At 44.1% G+C, this 20,916-nt stretch overlaps 1 protein-coding gene across 2 annotated transcripts in view; it reads right to left on the reverse strand.

Moving 5' to 3' along the window:
• The window catches only part of LOC126248950 (uncharacterized), a 226,615-nt gene that overhangs the window by 38,440 nt on the left and 167,259 nt on the right, over nucleotides 1-20,916 (reverse strand). For both annotated transcript variants that reach the window (XM_049950482.1, XM_049950481.1), the window contains exon 6: nucleotides 617-759. In XM_049950482.1, coding sequence (XP_049806439.1) covers nucleotides 617-759 — 143 coding nt within the window. The remainder of the gene's footprint in view (nucleotides 1-616; nucleotides 760-20,916) is intronic.

A 20,916-nucleotide genomic window follows, 5' to 3' on the forward strand; every position in this document is an offset into this window, starting at 1 on the left:
CCTCTTTTGTGAAATCACGTTGAGAATTCTCCATTGTAACTATGGAAGCCACATACTGGTGTTGTGGAGAGCACTCGTGAACTGCTTCCTGGGAACAGCTCACTAGTCACTCTCAATTGTGAATCTCACTGAGACTGATCCTCAGATGGACAGGTGCTTGTGAGTAGCACTCCAGAGTTGCTTTTGCTAGTTTTCTCAAACGAACACATGCTTTAACATTCTTTCTCCAGTGAGCACTGCCAAGTTACATTTCCATTAGGCAGCTAAAGGATCACCTCGAATATCAACTGACTGACTTACATCAACTGGTTCACTAATGTATTAGCTTGTACAGTTAATATGACCACTCAGTTACAATCTTAAATTATGCACATAAAAAAATCCAAATGATCTCACTTGAAACTCACGCTGATATTATACAGTACAATACTACATTTTTAGACATATTTTACATAGTATACAAGACAATACCATAAAGAGTGCAATGCCTGCGGTTCTACAGATACACAAACTGCATCCATGTGACACAGTATACTACATAAAATAAGAAAAAAGAACCTCAACACAAATGTCCCTGGTTGTTGCACAGAGATAGTAATTAACTCAATTTACTTACTGTATTCGTCCCATCAACAAATTCCGGCTGTCTCCCGAAACTAAAATCTTTTTTCCCAGAAAATACTTCAAATATCAGCTTCCCATTGAATACAGCAATTTTGGGCTTGAATTTTTGAAGTTTTTCAAGCAGTATCTGGCTTCCTGAAAATTAAGAATACTGAAAAATGCTGTTTCACAATCACTGAAGCACCAGAAAGAGTTCTATGGAATGGTCACACATACATTTTTCAAAAGATTCACCTTATGAATACTCAAAAGGTTTGCAATAAAACATGTATAGTTACCATGAAAATTTAAGAGAGTAATATGAGTCCCATTTCAAACTTACATACTAACAACTTTTGTCACATTGTTTAAACTCAGAAAGCATGTTACCACAGCCATCGACCTGCTTGATAAAAATGAGAACATTAAGTAGAGATTTGTGGCATTATACATGGGACTCAGTATGGGTACATCTAAAGTTAGTGTAAAAATTTCAACCATCCTTCTTTAACACAGTGGTAAGATCAAATATTTCTTCTGTTCACAGTGAAGATTAGAGCCTAATGTCCCACCAAGGTTGAGGTTATTATAGACAATATTTATCGTATCATATCACACCTGAAAATTATGATGCCACCAGACAGAATGATGATATCATCATCATCATCATCATCATCATCATCATCATCGAAAAGTGGCTGAACAACAAGTGAAGCAATGTTTGGGTAGCAGCAGTCAGTGTAGCCTCAATATAGGGGGCACAATACGTATTGGAGGTTCGTGTGTGAACATAAACCGGTACTGCCATACTGATGTAAACAACAGCTTCCATAAAATGGTTAGCAGACTGAGATGCTGCTGATTGACAGCTTGGTCTACCTGGCTGCTATGAGCTGAAACAAAGTCGCCACTGGAAAGTCTCAGTTGCTTCAGAACTAGGCAGACTTGGGTTTCACTGTCAACCTTTATATCTCTGAAAGTGCACATAGCTGGCCTAAGAAAATTCAGATTCTCACTTTACAGTGTTTGACAGTATCTTGGGTTTAGATTTTTACACTGTCAGATCACAGACTCTGCAGCCTCTAAATTCAGGGCATAAATAAGTGGTACAGACACTGTCTCATTATCAATACTCCCAGAGGACGATATCAGTAAACATTACATATGCTATTTTCCAACAACTCATGAAACAGTTATTGCCTGGAAAATCTAATTGTGCTTACTGAACTCTTACAGGAAAATGATCATAGCTGTCATGTGTAAACATAAAAGTTTTTCAGAGTCAGGGATGAACAAGTCCCTTTGCATCGTATACTAAAGAAAATGATCCCACCTGTTTTGTCATCACACAATGACAATGCTAAGGTCAAAATGAAACAGAAGCTGCTACTGTCTGCTAATGTAACACTTCTTACACCCAGATGTTTCACACTTTGGTCACCAACATGATTATCCCTCCCTCAACTGAATGGTGGTGGTGGTGGTGGTGGTGGTGGTGGTGGTGATTGGGTGGGGAGAGGAAATCCTAATCACAGTGCACTAAAGACTAACTTGTGACACCTCAGACACACAAACTGATTTTACCTCAGGGACACTAACCAGCTATTAATAATGATGTTGTTATCACCATCATCAGCATCATTTGGATTTGAGGCCTACTGGACCACAACATGTACAACATGGGGCATTTTCAGTGATTTGTTTTAGCTGTCCTTAGCACTTGTATTACTTTCATTAGCTCAGAATTGGCCCTCTTTTGCTCACCAGATCCACTGTCCAGTAGTGAATTTTCTGCCTATACCTACTGAAGCCAGGGTGGATCCCTAGTTAAAATACACCGATCATCATAAAAAGAGCTGCACGAAGGAGGACCCAGCCAACCAACTGCTGACTGGATGTGTATGTTGCACATCATTAGCTACACCAACGATTAGGTTTTCATGGTCGGCCCAGCCATGCACTTGAGGAACATGGTTGGGGCCATGCACTTGAGGAACATGGTTGGGGTCTTGACCTTGGGTCCATTGGTTAATAGAATTCTGGTACCGAGCGCCGCGGGTTTTAAATCTGCATGAGACGGCATGGGCCTCGATGACGACTAGAGGTCTCTCCAGGAGTAATGCCGTAAGCCATGGCTGCGAGCGCTCCTGGCCCCAAGTCTGACTTGAGGGTGGCACTGTGGAGCACGTGGTCCCAGCGGCCAACAGTGACATACCCTGTCGTGTATTTAGGCACCTGTCTCTCACTCAGCGAGGCAGTCTGGTATTCAAGTTGAGTCGGTTGGTAAGCCATGGCTGCGAGCGCTCCTGGCCCCAAGTCTGACTTGAGGGTGCCACTGTGGAGCACGTGGTCCCAGCGGCCAACAGTGACATACCCTGTCGTGTATTTAGGCAGCTGCCTCTCACTCAGCAAGGCAGTCTGGTATTCACGTTGAGTCGGTTGATATCTCGCTTACAGACATCGTGTTTGCGTTGCGTGTGCTTACTTCCTGTTTACGAGTGGATGTTGTTATGATTTTGTGAGGTTACCTCTTGTGACCATGTTGCTTAATACTTCGTTGTCGATCTTGGTGTCTTGCTTGGTTGTCTGTCATCGTGCTTGTCCTTCCACTCCTGTTCATCCATCTTGTTTGTTCGCAGCCAGTTCTGTTCAGTCCCTCCACGTTTTCAGTAGTGGCAACCCCGCGACCATACCTGTCGTGGTTACAACATTTTGGCAACGAGGTAAATTGTAGTAGTTGTTAGCATGGAGGCTAAGTTGGTCTGTCTTCTGGAACAACAGCAGCAGCTCATGCAGCAGCAGCAGCTCCAGTTAGACGTCTTACAAAAGTCAATGCGGATGCTAATGGACAAAGTCGAAGCCCGGGACGCATTACCACAACAGCTTCTGAGTCCTCGGGTGTCCGATGCTTTCCCACGTCCGCCATTGTTCCCACCATTAAATAATGCTAAAGAAGACTGGGAGAAACATACTTACATCGGCTGAAACAACATTTCACGGCTTTTCAAGTCATGGATGACCCCTTGCAGCGATCATTGTTTTTGTCTTGGGCCTCCCCAGATACATTCTTTCTTCTCCGGAAGTTGGAACCCTTGTGGCTCTCTCTTTCCAGAAGATATGCCTTTTGCTGACAAACTATTCTTCACAGTACTACCATGTGGTTGCCTCTCGACTGCAGTTCCACAAGTGCCATAAACAGCCAGTCAATCATATCGTTCCTGGGTCATGAACTTGCAAGGTCCCAGTTGTTGATGCAATTTTACATGCACCAATCAGCAGTGTAAGGCTTCGTATGCGGACTCCCCGATCCGGGATGTGGTGCTTCAGCTGGCGCCTGATCCTGAGGTACGCATTGTGGTGCTGAAACTTGAAAATTCCTCATTGGAAGAGATTCTCTGCACTGCCCACTCATTTCAAAGTGCTCAGGCAGCTAATGAGCGTCTCATGGCACAGCCGCAAGTGCCGGCGATTGATACGTCTCTGTGGGTTCCGCCCTCGCGACGTAGACGTGGCCCGGCCAACAGAGGCTAGTGCCGTCGGGACTCCTCTTTGTCCGACGTCTCTACGGCATCAGAGCCTCTGGTCGCCCCTCGTCGCCGGTTGCGTGGCCCACTTCCATCTTGCCCACAGTGCTTTACCACACACTCTCGAGCTGATTGCCCCCACCGCTGGAAAATATGCATGCTGTGTGAGAAGGAGGGCCACATCCGATCTGTTTGTCGTAGTCACTCGACTCGCTCCAATCCTGCCCCTCCTGAGCCTCAAGATACAGTACATGCTCTGCAATCGGTCGTCCTGCTGGAGGACCCAACGGCACAGAAGCTATTCCTCATGCTCCGCCTTTTTACTGAGGATGTCAGTTTTCAGGTTGAAACTGGGGCCACAGTCTCCCTGATTAATATTGTGACATATACCCACCTGGGCTCCCCTGTGTTGTCATCTCCCTCTCAGCATTTGGTCGCCTATGGTGACGGTTCCATTTCTTTCATGGGCAGTTCGTCTTCATGTTCCCCGGCTCCTTTGTCGTCAACCATCCATCAGCTTTGAATATTTTTGGCCTGGATGCATTTCAACTGTTTGGCAATTCAATTTCCGATGAAGTTAAGGTCATTTCCACGGCTGTTCCTTTTCGGGACTTGGATGAGCTGTGCTTGCTTTTGCATCACTGTTTGCAATGGATCTCAAGCGTGCTTCACGTTTTCTGACGCACATCCCACTGCGGCTGGATGCGCAGCCTCGCTTTTTCTGGGGCAGACCCGTTCCGGTGGCCTTACAGCCAGCAGTCAAGCAGGAACTTGATTGGCTCCAGGCTGCTGGTGTCCTTGAGCCTGTGACATACGGTGCTTGGGCAACACCACTGATAGTCGTATGGAAATCCAATGGGTCCTTTTGGCTGTGTGGGGACTTTGGGACTACTGTCAATGCTCAGTGCTTAGTAGACACTTACCCCATTCCCCGACAGGACGACCTTCTCACCAAGCTTGCGGGGGGCGAATACTTTTCAAAGATCGACCTGGCTGAGGCATACCACCAGTTACCCTTGGATACCGATTCACAGAACATTATGGTTATCAGCACACCTTTCGGATTATACAAGTTCAAGTGCCTTCCATTTGGTGTCTGTTTGGCACCGGCAATTTTCCAGAAGTTCCTGGAGCAGCTTACGTGGCCTATCCCGGCCTGCGTGAATTATCTGGATGACATCTTGGTCACCGGGCATTCCTGCCAGGAACATCTGCACAACTTCAGTGCCTTATTTCATGCTCTGCAATCTGTAGGTTTACGCTGTCAGCTGGACAAGCATTGTTTTTTTTTCAACCGGAAGTGGAATACTTGGGCCACTGGCTTGGCAAAGATGGCATTCGCCCTTCGGATCACAATGTCATGGCCATTGAGGCCCTTGCTCATCCCAAGGACTTATCTGAACTCAAGGTGTTTTTGGGCAAGGGTATTTATTACTTGAAGTTCTTACCCCAAGCTGCCTCCGTTGCTCAACCCCTCAATCACTTGCATTGTGAGGGGGTGACTTTTGATTCGACTCCTGCCTGTGACCAGACTTTTCTCCATTTAAAGACGATGCTGAAGCCCGCCCCTTGCCTTACTCCCTTCTCTCCGGACCACCCCTTGGTTGTGACAGCTGACGCATTGGCATACGGCATTGGGGCAGTCCTCGCACATCAGAATACCGATGGCTCAGAACAGCCCATCACTTCTGCATCCAAAATGTTAAACCCAGCACAACGGAACTGCTCCCAGATTGAAAAGGAGGCCCTGGCGATAGTGTTAGCAACCCAAAAATTTCATACCTATCACTTTGGGGTAAAGTTCACCCTCCTCACGGACCATAAATCCTTAGTTATGTTTTCAGCTCCCACTCTCACCTTCCACATAGCACAGCTCAACGTCTCCAGCACTGGGCGTTATTTTTTACAGAATTACACTTACACCATCTGGTATAAGCCCACCGCCCACCATGCTAACGCGGACACTTTGTGACATCTCCCAGCAGGCCCCAATCCTATGTTTGACCAACAGGAGGTCCTCTGCTTTCACATTGATTCCACCTGCCGGGATGCGCAGGATGGTCTGCCTTTTATGGGTGCTCACATTGCCATGGCTACACGCCGGGGCACTATCTTGTGGCAGGTTTTCTGTTACATGGTCCACGGTTGGTCCTCCTATTTTACTCGTCGGATGCGGACCGACTTCAGCCCCTGACTCTCCATAGTCAATGATGTCCTCCTGTTGGCCACAGAGCTGGATGCCCATCGGGTGGTCATCCCTTTGGATTTTCGACATCACATGCTCAGTTTGTTAACCACGGGCACCGGGATATGTCCTGCATGAAAGTTTTGGCTCGCTGGTATGTGTATTGGCCCGGCATCGATGGCGATATTGACCGCCTGGTCCGCAGGTGCACAGTGTGTGCACGTCACCAGACAAGCCCCCCCTCAGTCATTCGCAACCTGGCCTGTGCCTTGCCGGCCCTTGAATCGCATCCATCTCAATTTTGCAGGCCCATTTTTTGGGTCCATGTGGTTACTTATTGTTGATGCCTACTCCAAATATGCATATGTAGTCCGCATGGCATCCACCACCACAGAGGCCACACTCACGGCCCTGGGGCAGGTTCTTGCCATTGAGGGCCTGCCTCACACATTGGTCTCCGATAATGGCCCCCAATTCAATTCATGGCATCCTCCTTCCAAAACTTCTGTCTGGCCAACAGTATCATACATATCTGTAGCCCGCCTTTCCACCCTTCCTCCAACGGCAAGGCGCTAAAGACTACACTGTTGAGCGCCCATAACACCATATCCATCCATCATCCAACGGCGCAGCGGAGAGGCTTGTCCGCACATTTAAACAACAGTTGACAAAGGTGGCCGAAACCTCTCCAACCACGCCCGCCCTCACCCTGGTTTTGAGCACATATCGCACCACACTGATTGATGGACATAGTCCGGCGGAGCTCCTACATGGGCAACAGCCACGGACCCTGCTCCATTTGCTGATGCCATCACCCTCCCATCCCCGCTCCTGGCCCTCTCTGTGTTACGCCCCCAGCACAGCCATGTGGGCCTGCGTGTACAGGAACAAGGCGGGTTGGACGCCCGCCACAGTTGTTGTGGCCCATGGGCAGTGTGTGACGTCAATGCAGACGTCGAAAGGGTTGGAGTGCCGCCATCATAAGCAGCTCCGCCTGCGTACCCCCACGGGACTCCCGCCGCCATCTCCTCCTACACTACCTCCTTAGGGTACAGACTTGGTCTTCAATTCGCCGCCACTGCGCCTGATTGCTGCCTCCCCGAGAGCCTGCTGCCAGCCCTCCCCACCCCCAGATGGATCGGAGGCTCCCTCCGATGCCCTGGCCTCTGGGTTGGCCGTCGTGGACACCTCAGAGATCCCTTCCTTGCCGACAACAGCAGTTGACGAGCCCAGGTCTTCTCCCATCTGCCAACCACCGCAGCGCCGTCCGGGGCGTTTTCACCCCTACACGCAAGTTTCCGGGGGACGGATCTGGTATCAACCACCGCGGGTTTCGAATCTGCACCAGATGGCATGGAGTTCGATGACCACTAGAGGTCTCTGCTGCAGTAATGCCGTAAGCTGTGGCTGCATGTGCTCCTGGCCCCGAGTCTAACGTGAGGGCGCCACTTTGGAGCACGTGGTCCCAGTGGCCAATAGTGACACACCCTGTCGTGTATTTAGGCGGCTGCCTCTCACTCAGTGAGGCAGTCTGGTATTTGTGTTGAGTTGGTTGATATCACGCTTAGAGACATCGTGTTTACGTTGCCTGTGCTTACTTCCTGTTTACGAGTGGATGTTGTTTTGATTTCATGCGGTTCTCTCTTGTGACCCCATTGCTTAATGCTTTGTTGTTGATCTTGGTGTTTTGCTTGGCTGTCTGTCATCGTGCTTTTCCTTCCATTCCCGTTCGGCCATCTTGTTTGTTCGTGGGCCACTTCTGTTCGGTCCCACCGCATTTTTGTTAGCGGCAACCACGCAATCATTTCTGTCGCGGTTACAACAGAATAATGCCTCAAACTGCCATGCCGGCCACTATGACAGTGCGCAGTGTCATTAGCCTGAATGTGAATTACACCCAGGCGACACTTTCAAGAGTGGGTTGTCCAGATAGATGAATTCATAGAAGCTGCATCATGGGGCTGCAGAAGGCTGTATGGTCATATCATTGCATTGTGCACCACACCGGTCATACAGTCACCATGACTGACCACTGTTGGCAACAATGACCACAGGAAGGCATGCATGCATGACATGTAGGATCTGGATGGCCAACGCGCAATCCAAGGAGGTGCTTCCTCTGCAACATTCCAAAAGTACTAGTACCATTGGCAGGCTGCTTGATGCAGGGTTTGCAGCACACCAAAGATTATGATACCTTCCACTCACACCCATTGTGTACAACTCACCTGATGTCAGCAGTTATGGATACAGGGAACTGCAGATTGGCAGGTGGGAAAGGCACTACCAATTGAGCTACCAAAACATGACTTACAACTCACTTCCACAGTTTTGCTTCAGCCAGTAACTTCCAAACTTCTCAGAAGTTCTCCCTCCACTAAATTCCCCTGGTCATGAATAGGGGAAAAGGGGGGGGGGACACCAAAAATCTCAAAAGATCCACGATATTATTATTTAATGGGGCAAACGTGGGGAGGGGGGGGGGGGGTGAAAGGGTACAGATATTGACACAGGTCCTATGTATAAATTTATAATTGTGCTGAATTGTTATTTCAGGTTAGTTGTGTACAAAATGAGAAAACATATAATACATTATGATGACTAGACTGAATCAGGAAACAAATGGTTAACTTGAGAGGAGTTATCGAATCATGTGAATACTAAGGTACTGTGAATGAACTTTAGACATCATAGGGATGCTAAATACAGTGGCTAGTAACAACTGTTCTAATTTCAAGAGACCTTCCTCATGAATTTTTAGTTTGCTTCCTGAATTACGTAGAAGTTTTATAGGGCACATGTCACTTAGGTACTCATTTAGGAACTTCAATACCGCAATGTGGGTACCTCAGGAATAAAGTTGCCTGCCACTGCTGTCAAGATGACGATTCCAATGTCAAGACAATACAAAAGCAACCATATGAATCCAGCATTCAAGAACCAACATTAATATAAACCTGGTATGGAGATCTACAGCATATTGACGAATGAATTTATTTTATCAGGTCTGGTAACTCCACCAGTGATCACTTTTGCTGTCTCCCAGCACTAGCAGCCCAGGACGGGAAAGTTGAACCCCATACACTGAGCACTGGAGATGCGGACATTTTTCAACTACACAGGGAGCAAGTTGGTAGATGTCCTTGGCTAGTCTCAGAATGGACATTTTGCAAAGATCCTGATGCATAATGAGAAATGTGCAGATAATTGTGGACCCCTGCAGGCACTAAGATAAAGTATAGACACAAAAGTGTCAAGAACACACACATAGAGGCATAGGAAACTCCTGGCTGGCAGCAGCTGTTTTAGCCTGCCTTCAAAAGTGAGAGACATGCTGATAATTGATGGATCCCTCAAGCAATGGGACGGAGCACAGATACAAAGCATCAAGTATTCGTACAGGGAGGTGTGTGAAACTGGAACTGTGAAAAAAGTTAGCTGCTTAAAAAAATGTTTGCTGGGCAACAGGAAGATTGCTTACAAATCATGAACGCCATATGATTCTTCGACGAAGCACTAACATAAGACTTTCCATGTCTCACAGCTGTTATGAAGAAATGTTGTGTAGTTGCTTTCACAGCAACTATGACTGAGGAAAAACATTGGAATAATGTGCAAGAGATGATGGCAACAGCCTCAACAGTGAACACATGAGAAAGACACCAGTTCTGGAGCCACACACCAGCTTCCGCAAGATAAAAAGTCTCCACCCTGCATTGGGAGGCACTATGACTATGACAAATGGCAATCAGTCATTGGGTGGTGCTGCAAATTTAGTCCACCAATGTCAATGCTGAGAGGAGGAAAAATTTGAGGAGTTGATGAGCTAAGTAGAGTGATGAGAAGAGAAGAGACAGTGCAAAAGCAAAAGGACAGGGATGTTCTTCCACCCATTGCCTATTTAGTCTGCTGACTCTGAATCTCATCCTTATTCCCATCCTAATTGTCATTGTTGCTTTGTCACTTACTCTTTTCCTGTTCCATGTTAAATAGATGTACCCTTATAGTCCAGTGCTTGGGAACTCAGAATTGCAATTTCCTTGCCTAACATGTGCCTTCTGAGACCATGACCATTGGTTATGAAACCCATGACAAGTAGTCAATGCAGAGACCACTCCTGGGCCTCACCATAAAGCCACAGGACACTGGCAAGGATGGCTGACTCACCACCACTTATCAATTCCTTAGTCTCACAACCTTTTGCTGTTTGATTTCATAAACATAATAGTCACTTAAATATTGGCTCCCAGGATGGGCGATCTCATTAGAAATCTGCATGTCATTTCATGCCGGAGATGGATTTTTGAGTTCACTACATTTTGGCACCATGGGGGCTACCTCATTGGTAATTTGCATGCCGTGTCATATCACAGGGCTTTGAAGGATTCACTGCACAGTATAAGATAATAACATAGAAACTCTAAATGACACCCAACCCACAAGTGGAAAATCTCCTTTTAACAATAATTCCTTCTGTAGTACACAAGATCATTTTCTGAATCTGAAATAAAAATATAATCTGACTTCATGGATCCAGTAGTATTAATGAATTACGAGTCTAAAACTGTCTGATAAATGTAGAGTATTTTCCTATTATTCACATAAGACTACCTTTACAAACAAAAAATTAAAATTGGTTCAATTGGGTCTGAGCACTATGCGACTTAACTTCTGAGGTCATCAGTCGCCTAGAACTTGGCCGGAAAAAAAAAAAAAAAAAAATATATATATATATATATATATATATATATCAGACAATAAACAGAGAGCAGTTTCATATTATAGAGAATATTGAAACATATGAAGTTACAATGTTTTTAGGAGTACGCATATGATCTCCAAAATTGCAGCAGAAACAGCCACATAATAAGATAAAATTATTTTTACTCATAAGAATGCAAAATCATCATAAAATGGAAGTACACATGCAGCTGAGCATTTTAATAACTATTAAAATGTGAGCAAGAAACGTAGTTCAAATGAATCACAAAAAGTCAAACACCACACACAAACTCAACACCCAGAAAATTTTATAAAACTGAAGTTTTTTCCAACATTCATTTGTGAAAAAGGATAATCACTAAGTTACTCAAAATTAAATGTAAGGCAAGGTATTGAAAGTTGGAGCTCTATGATATACAATGGGCCACCTATTAATAGAATACATTTTTAATTCAGAGTAATTTGTAAAATAGATTGGAGTATGCTACTGTTAAGCACTAATCTGAAAATGCTGGTTTTGCACAGGATAATTACTAATCAGCATTATTACTGATGTTTTTCTCATAACTTTCTTAAAAAGGGAATTGTAGTTATCCATCTTCACAATAATGACCTGCAGAATCAGTCACAGGCTGGTTTTTCAGATTGATGTTTCCACTGAGAATACTATTCATACAACCATTTACAAAATATTTACATCAATAAATGGCAAAATATGTGCTTTTGACTTATTGGAAATATTTCATCACAAATGGCGTGTACTAAGAAATAAATATACGTAAGTCAAGATAAATTATGATACATTAAAAAATAGCAGACACATTAACTGATACAAAACATAAACATAAAACATATTGTGAAAAGTAATTTGTCTTCTGTAATGTAGATGCTTCTACTGATGGCCACATGCACTCTATACTAGTTCAGCAATAAATATACAAAATGTACACTCTAATGGGTAACATGACAGTTTTAAAATGTGCAAGCTGCAGAGCAGCATGTACAAGACATTCAACTCTTGTATATAACATTTATCTTAATTTCCTTACCTCTTTCATTCTGGGCGTGTGTGTGTGTGTGTGTGTGTGTGTGTGGGCGCGCACGCGCACTCCCACCTCTTCTACTAGAGTACATCTACGTCTACTACATACATACTCTGCAAGCCACTGTATGGTGCATCACAGAGGGTACTTTGTACCACTACTAATCATTGCCCTTCCCGTTCCATTCACAAATACAGCAAGCGAAAAACGATTACCTATATGCCTCCATATGAGACATAATTTCTATTATCTTATGTTCATGGTATTTACATGAAATGTACATGTATTTATGGGCATGATGAGCATTCTTCCATACACACATGGAAATTTCTATAACATGTGGAAATAAAATTCTTTAAGATATTTTGAAATTTACAACTGTTAAGTTAGATATGTTGGAATCCTTCCTAGGACATTTATGGTCATGGTCAGTCCTGAGTAACAATAACTGAAATGAATCACTCCGAACTTCAAGAAAAACAAGTTTCTTCATGATACGCCTATTTGGCCTGTGTTTATGTTATCAACTGTTTTTCCACCAGTTTTTGTTTTTGGTCATCATCTAGCATTGTTGGTAACAGTTACCAGTGGCAATCTTGATGCAATCATCCTCAGTGCTGACATTTTGGAACTGATGAAAGCTTCAAAACGATTCACATCTCTGAAGTCACTGACAGCTTTGTATGACTTAGGTACTTAATCTTTTATTACTATTTAAAATTATAAAATTGCATTTAATACTAATTTATCATAGCAGTCAAAATACCGTAGTTAGTATTTTTCTAACTGGCTAATAGATTGAAAGATACAGGAGCTTAAGGGCACTGAAGGCGAGGTTATCAGTGTGGAGATTTGCAACTTCAGAACTACAATAGCAAGAGTGAGCTGGTAAAGATAGCTTTGATGATAAACCATACAAATACTGAGTTCTTCCCCAATTTGAGGTGTTATGTTCAGCTCTGGGAGTTGTTCAGCTAAGTTGGTCTAACATGGGTTTCGTTTTTGTTGATTCTACTGATAAGTGTGATTTTATGAATCATGGTGTACATCTAACTAATTGTTTCTAGTTGTGTGTAGGTGACAGGCACCTTATACACTGATCAGCCAGAACATTATGACCACCAACCTACTATCGATATGTAACCATCCAGCATCACGTGGCGAGGAATGACTGCTAGTCAGAAACATGCATGGTGCATTTTAGTATCAGTGAGGGTGCTGTCTGTCTGTAGTGTGGGAAAGGCGTGGGATCTATCCGAGTTTGGCCGAGGGCAGATTGTGATGGCCAGGTGGCCCGGCACAAGTATTTTGAAAACTGAAGGTATTTGAGGAGTGCTGTGCTGAGTGTCTTCAACATCTGGTGAAACCAAAATGAAACTATGTCCAGATGTTGTGGGGTTGGGTGGCCACCCCTCATTACAGATGTTGGATGTCATATGCTGGGCAGACTGGTAAAACAGGATAGGTGGTGAATTGTAGTGCAACCAACATTAATGCTGGACAGAGTACAAGTGTGTCTGAATACAGAGTGCACTAAACACTCTTAGTGATGGGCCTATGCAGCCAATGACCTGTGCAAGTGCCAATGTTAACACCACGACATCAGCAACTACTACTGAAATGGGCACGCGACCACTGGCTCTGGACATTGGCGCAGTGGCAGAGCATTGCATGATCTGACGATTCTCAATACCCTCTTCATCATGCCGATGGGTGGGCGTGAATCAGTCATCTTCCATGGAAACAGATCCTTCACATCTGTATGGTGGGATGGAGTCAAGCTGGTGGTGGTTCCATTGTGCTGTGGGGAACATTCACATGGGCATCTCTGGATCCAGTGGAGCTCGTGCAAGGCACCATGATGGCCAAGGACTATCGTACACTGGTTGAAGACCACGTACACCACTTCATGGCGATCATGTTTCCCAATGGCAGTAGCATTTTTTCAACAAGTAATGCACCATGTCACTAGGCCAGGAGTGTGATGGAGTGGTTTGAGGAACACTGTGGTGAGTTCCAATTAATGTTCCCCCCCCCCCCCCCCCCCAACTTGCCAAACCTGGATATGATCAAACATATGTGACTGAATGTGGTGCCATGCAGTGTCTAGCGTAGTGTCTGGCCAAAGTTGTATCATAAACTAAGTTTATATTTCAACTATGGCAACCTATAAACTACATTTATGGGAAGACTTTGGCCAGACAATGTGCTGAACACTGCAATGAATTTTCAGTTTCGCCACTTGATGTCTGTAGCAAAATGTATGTAGGGGGCACTCAAATGAAAACAAGACAGATGGAAAAAAGTAAGTAAACTGTTTATTATTTCAAAAGTAACTGCCCTATTGTTAATATATTTGCCCCACTGAGAGACGGGACAGTCAATGCCTTCATGGGAAAATGTTTCAGGTTGCCTACAGAACCATGACTGCACCCAGCCATGCAATTCTTTGTCCAAAGCACATCGAAGACCATGAATGTCTTGCTTCAAAGCTTCAAAAATATGGAAATTGCATGGGGAGAGATCAGAACCATATGGGAGGATATGTAAGGGCTTCCCAGCGAAACTTCTGCTGCATATTCACACCAACATTGTGGGCATTATCCTGATACAGAATAGAGATACAGATACATTCCTGGGAATTTGGACCTGAAGGTGTGCTCCATTTCTGCAGTGTCCACATACCAACATGCATTAATTGTGGTACATATTCCATGTCCTTGAAGTCAAAGAAAAAGGTGTCCCTAACCTTCCTGGAACTGACGTGCTTGTTGTTTTGGCTACTCTGCAGAAGCTTCACTGGGGACACCTTTACACATCCTCCATACAGTCCCGATCTCTTCTTGTGTGATTTACATATTTTTGGAGCTGTCTTTGTTTTCATCTTGTTGCTTCTTACAGATGCATGTGAGACAGACAACACAACTGAAATTATGTATTTGACACTGGGGGGGGGGGGGGAGGGGGGGAGGGGGGGGAGGTGGAGGTCTGGTGATGAATTGGGCAGCCATGTCACGGTATTCAATGGGTCCCATGGGTACAGATCTGCAAGATAGCATCACTGTTAAAGACTATATGACCCTTATGGCTGATCGGGTCCATCCCACATTAAAATGTTTGTTCCCTACTGGTGCTCTGTCTTCCAAGACAATAGGGCCCCAGTTCACACATCTCACATTATCCAGGACTGGTTTAATGAGCATAAGGATGAACTGCTTTGTGCATGATCACTATCCTCCTCAATCATTGTTACCTGAACTCCACAATGGTGGAGACTTTGTCAGCAGGTAGGATTACACGATGAGGCTCGGTTTTTAGGTAGTGGAGTGCAGTTCTTTCTGTGGATGTGAGATTAGTTTCCATGCTAAGAGGTTTTTGGGGAATAATGAGGATGGAAGGTACAGTTCGGAAGTTCTGGTAAGTTCCCCAGGGATGGATTGGGGTGGGGGCATTGTTGGATCATGGTTAGATGGAGGAATAAATTAATGAATGCTTGTCTGCTGCTCAATGCCTTCTCTATGGGATGAGTAGCATCTATTCTATTTCACTGTTCGTAAATATTATGAAATAGCAGACACAGAAGGTTGAAGTTTTATACCTGACCTGTTTCACATTAGGCAATGTATTAGTTCCATGTCAATCGCACAGTAACAAGCACTGCGAATTTTAAGCTATCAGACATTGTATATCAAAAAGTTACATTTTGGGTCCATTGTTGTTTCTGACATACATTAATGATCTGCTTGTACTGTAAAATGATGAATTTCTTTCCATTTTTGCATATGATAAACACACCTGAATAAAAAGTGGCCGAATCCCTCTTACTGAAAAGGTAGCTAATGTAAGAGGAATGTTCAATAAGTAATTCAACACATTTCTTTTTCCAGAAAACACGTTGGTTTTATTCAGGATTCCAATATACCATATTATTCCCCAATCTTTTGGCTACAAAACCCTATTTCTCAACAGAATCTCTGTTCAAAGCAATGGCCCTACATCGCCTTACTGGGAGGACCTGTATGCTTGCATGGTACCACCCTACTGGTTGACGTCACAGCCAATGTCTACCTGAATCAATAACCTTCCCATCATCCACATACTGCTTCCTGTGGAGTGCATCCTTCACTGGGCCAAATGGATAGAAGTTGGAAGGTGTGAGATCTGGGCTGTAGGGAACATGAAGAACAGTCCAATGAAGTTTTGTGAGCTCCTCTTGGCTGTGAAAACTTGTGTGAGGTCTTGGATTGTCATGGAGAGGGAGAAATTTGTTTGCATTTTAGTGGCGACGAACACGTGAAGTCATTTTTTCAATTCCCTTGGTTGAATGTTGCACCATGAGGGAGGTCATTAAACAGAACAACCCCTTTGGAATATCAGAAGGCCATTACCATGACTACCAGCTGGGGGTGCAGCTTGGAACTTTTTCTTCGGAGGAGAGATGGCATTGTGGCACTCCACAGATTGCCATTTTGTTTCCAGTTTGAGGTGATGAACCTATGTTCCATCGCCTGTGATGATGTTCAACAAAAAATTGTCACGATCAGCCTTGAATGTGCAAGAAATTCCACACAAATGGTCCTGCGTTGCTCTTTACAGTCTTCTGCTAGGCAGCAAAGAACCCAGCGGGCACACACCTCTGAGTACCCTAACTGTCGACGAGTGTATCAGCACTACCAACAGAGACATCCAGTTGTGCAGCGAGGTGTTTCATTGTGATCCGGCAATCATCTTGAAGAGTGTCTGCATGTTCCAACATTGGAGGAGTCACAGTTGTTTATAGTCAGTCGGCACGCACGAGACTGGGCCCTGTCGCGATGATGACAGACACCTTGCTGGATGACTCATCAAACTTTTGTTCACTGCCTTGTCTCCACTGACATTCTTCAAGCTCCCATGAATATCTGTGTCTTTCTGCCAAAAGAAACTCAATGACAGCTCTCTGCTTTGAATACACCTTCATTACAGGCACCATTTTTAACACTGTGTACAATGCCACCACACACTGGAACTTCATGAAACTACAGTGGGTGAAGCGGGAACATTCCTCAATGTCCCATAGCAAATCCCACATTTTTCAACTGAAACTGGGCAAGAAAAATAAAGTGCTATACTACTTGTTGAATGCTCCTTGTAATATTTGAAAACATCAACAGATGATTTACAGTAATTAGATTATCATTAAATTTTGACACAACTCACTACATACAATACAATACCTCCAACAGGACTCAAGCTAAAAAAAAAAAAAGCTCTACTCAAACATTGACTTACAAAAAGTAGATAGTATTACAGAAAGATTACAATCTTATTTGGAAAATGCACGTGTGATGAGACAGTCATAGGTAGCAGTTACACTGATAACTTAATCTGGCTGTCGTAACACTGGTAGAAAGCATGTGATACCTACAGGAGGAGCATGGCAAATGATCACCCGGCAGAAGAAAGGGGCTCAGGGTGAATGAAAGTGGTTACCTTAGTTGGAGTTCGACACTTGTGTGCCAAGCAGTGCCTTTCTGGGAGAAGTTACGTTTTATGGAAAAATTGTCGGATAACTTTGTTTGTTACAGAAAATGCTGTCCATTGCATTCAGAGAGGAAAGAGCTACGATTGATGCTTTAATGTTAGGAAAAGTACGAGCACACAATTTTGTTCACATTGATGAGACGAGTTCACCAGCACTCATAAGATTCTTTATGATTAACACTGGTAAAGTTATGGTGTATAAAATAAATAGATAATTAAACTAATTAATAAAACTTTCAGTACTGTTATAGACACTAGTCAGATGATAGCTGCTGTCAACAGATATAATTACTGACAGCAGTTATCATCTGACCAAAACATCCGCACAAATTAAAACTAAGCAAGCTTTAGTGAGAATGCCTTAATTCAGACAGATACATGTTGTAAAATGACAGCATCTATGAGCATTATCTGCTTTCCTACATAGAAATATCGTAGATATAACACTGATTTCAAGGTAACACTAACATATGATTTTTTATAGGTTTACCAGTTTTTTGACTGGAAGGTAACCAGCAGATGTAAATTGACTATAAGGTCTCAAAAACTGCCTATTCTTAAATTCTGCACTGGTTATGTGAAGCAAGTCAGTAGTGGGGAGGAAGCAAGCATATTCACAGCAAAGTGTCCTGTGCCTTAGGGTCCAACTGTTTTCAAGGTTGCAGTGGCACATACAGTATCAGTGACAGCAAAGTTTGCCCTCAGGACTTGGTAAAAGTGCAATGTGAGACAGGCAGTAAAACTCTTTGTTTTTTAGCAGATTGGTGAGGAGTTCAACTTACAGCTAATGCAGGAGGCCACAGAAGTGGGTCAGTTCAGGCCGGTTAGATCATGTAACATCAGGGGCTATCTGCTGATATGGTAAAGGGACCAGTTACGATATTGTTGACAAAGCAGAAAAGCAGTGACAGAAACGGATGCTTTAGCAAAACAAGGATGGGCAAAGCCTGTACAAACAATCCTCATTTCTAGTCTGAAATATTGCAGTCTGCCAGCCACCAGCTCTGATGAGGGACCTGAGACATATGTCTATTAGTCTGCATGGATCAAACAGTCTCCACCTCCAGTCTCTTCCACTGCTAGCAGTGGCCGTGCTGCTCTTGCTGATTCCAATGCTGTGGACTTAGTGCCATCCAACTGGTGGGCCACCTGTGGGCCTATGTCAGCCGCTTTAAGCCTCCTGCCCTGGAGGCATACAGTTTGAGCCGGGGGACATGCATTTGCGTTCAAATGGTTCAAATGGCTCTGAGCACTATGCGACTTAACTTCTGCGGTCATCAGTCGCCTAGAACTTAGAACTAATTAAACCTAACTAACCTAAGGACATCACACACATCCATGCCCGAGGCAAGATTCGAACCTGCGACCGTAGCGGTCACGCGGTTCCAGACTGTAGCGCCTAGTACCGCACGGCCACATCGGCCGGCTGCATTTGCGTGCCCCATTCTGTGCTGCAGTCAGTCTGTAGTCTGCATCAGGAGCTGCCACCCGCAGTTACGTTCAGCGTCCTTGCCAAATCGCTACCATCCCTGCTGCACCAGCTGCGCAACACTGCTGATGGCCACACCTTTTCGCAGGTCACCTATAACTTATGTCCCGGGGGCGTCGACTTCTTTGAGACCACAATCATGATGACTTTTGTAGTCAATGAACAATAAATAAATGTCTTAACAATGATGTTTTCGTGACATGTCGGATGGCTACCAGGTATCTACTCACTGTTCCACTGCTACCCCACGCAGGGTGGTGGACTACTAGCCTTCTGACCTCTGGCACATTAGTTCCACCACCCACCATACACAGGCCTCACACCCCAGCCACAATAACTGTTATCAGAAGTGGTCTCTGATGTCTGCAATTTTATCCACGACTGTGTCTCCAGCCGCAACATGCAGTTCAGCAGTACAGTTTTGGTGAGGGAGTTTTTATTTTTGTGGTCCTTTTGTTTTATACATGATAGGTGTAGATAGAATTGATATGCATAGGAACATGAAGGCACGATTTGTGAAACTTTATGGAACAGCAGATTAATCGTAGTTTAAAGTGCAGAGTGTACTATATTCAGACACTGAGGTGATAACATTGTAATTTAGCACGTCACAAATTGCCATCCGTGTAAGCAGTACCAACTAAATATACAACCTGCCGATGTTATGGGCAGGAGGCACATCAATCAATGCTCAGAGTCTCTCTCTCTCTCTCTCTCTCTCTCCCCCCCTCCCTCCAGACAATCTACACGACACTCACTCAGTATTTAAAATCAGTTTGTGATATCAGAACTTGACATAATCTGACCAAACTACTACTTGGAGACTTGCAGCCAGGTGCAATTCATAATGTTTACTTGGCCAGCATCATTTACAACTGCTTAATTAATGAATAAATTATATTACTTAGTCAAGCTATTCATCCTGTGTTGTCTGCACATGCAAGTTATGGGATACTACTTGTAGAATACACCTTAATTTTCAGACTACACAGTTCTATTGGTAAGAAAAGTGATAAACTTCAGTATGTTTGATATGGCCATAGGACATCAGCAATGAGCCATTGCTATTCAGTTAAGGATTACACATGTTAGTCCAGCAGCACATAGGGTGAAATTCTACACACACTACAATGTAGTGTCTTAGCTCAACTACACTCGATTTCTGCTATAGGTGATTTAAAAATTAATTATGGCTATTTACAATCATTAATGAGCTAAAGTATTTATTTTTATGAAATCCATCTTAACAGTGATCAGTTTTTATATATATATAAGTGTGTAACAAGAATGACAACTGCAGTCAGTTGTAGAACATCCTGCAGAGACCTCTTCATAAAACTTGGCATTTTTGTAGCTATTTCACAATAGGTACACAACGAAACAAAATGAAAGGATCACTTTTTCATAGCCCCATAACTGTCTCCCATTGTGATACATAAATGTGAAATTTGGCTCAAAATGATGACAACTTTCCTCTGTAATGGTGCAGAATTATAGATCCCTGTAATGTCACTCTCAGGCTTGGCAGCTCTTCAAACAACAAGGTGTCCACACATGCGAAAAAGAGGCCACAGCTCAAAAGCCCATGTGAGGTGTAAGGTGGGTTAATGATGTCACATTGGCACCATATTTCAACACAATTATGCCCAGCACTATCGTGGACATGTCAAGTGATGGAAAGGTTGTCGCATACCCAAGCACCCCCATTTCACCCCTTCTTTTGACACCTCTGCGATGGAGGTCAGTAATGCGACGCCCAGTGTTGAAATAACACTGTTTTCTTATGGGTGGCAAAGGAAAGCATTCCAGACACACAATTGCTCAGAA

Source organism: Schistocerca nitens, chromosome 3 (genome assembly GCF_023898315.1).
Source record: "Schistocerca nitens isolate TAMUIC-IGC-003100 chromosome 3, iqSchNite1.1, whole genome shotgun sequence".
In the NCBI taxonomy this organism is placed as follows: domain Eukaryota; kingdom Metazoa; phylum Arthropoda; class Insecta; order Orthoptera; family Acrididae; genus Schistocerca; species Schistocerca nitens.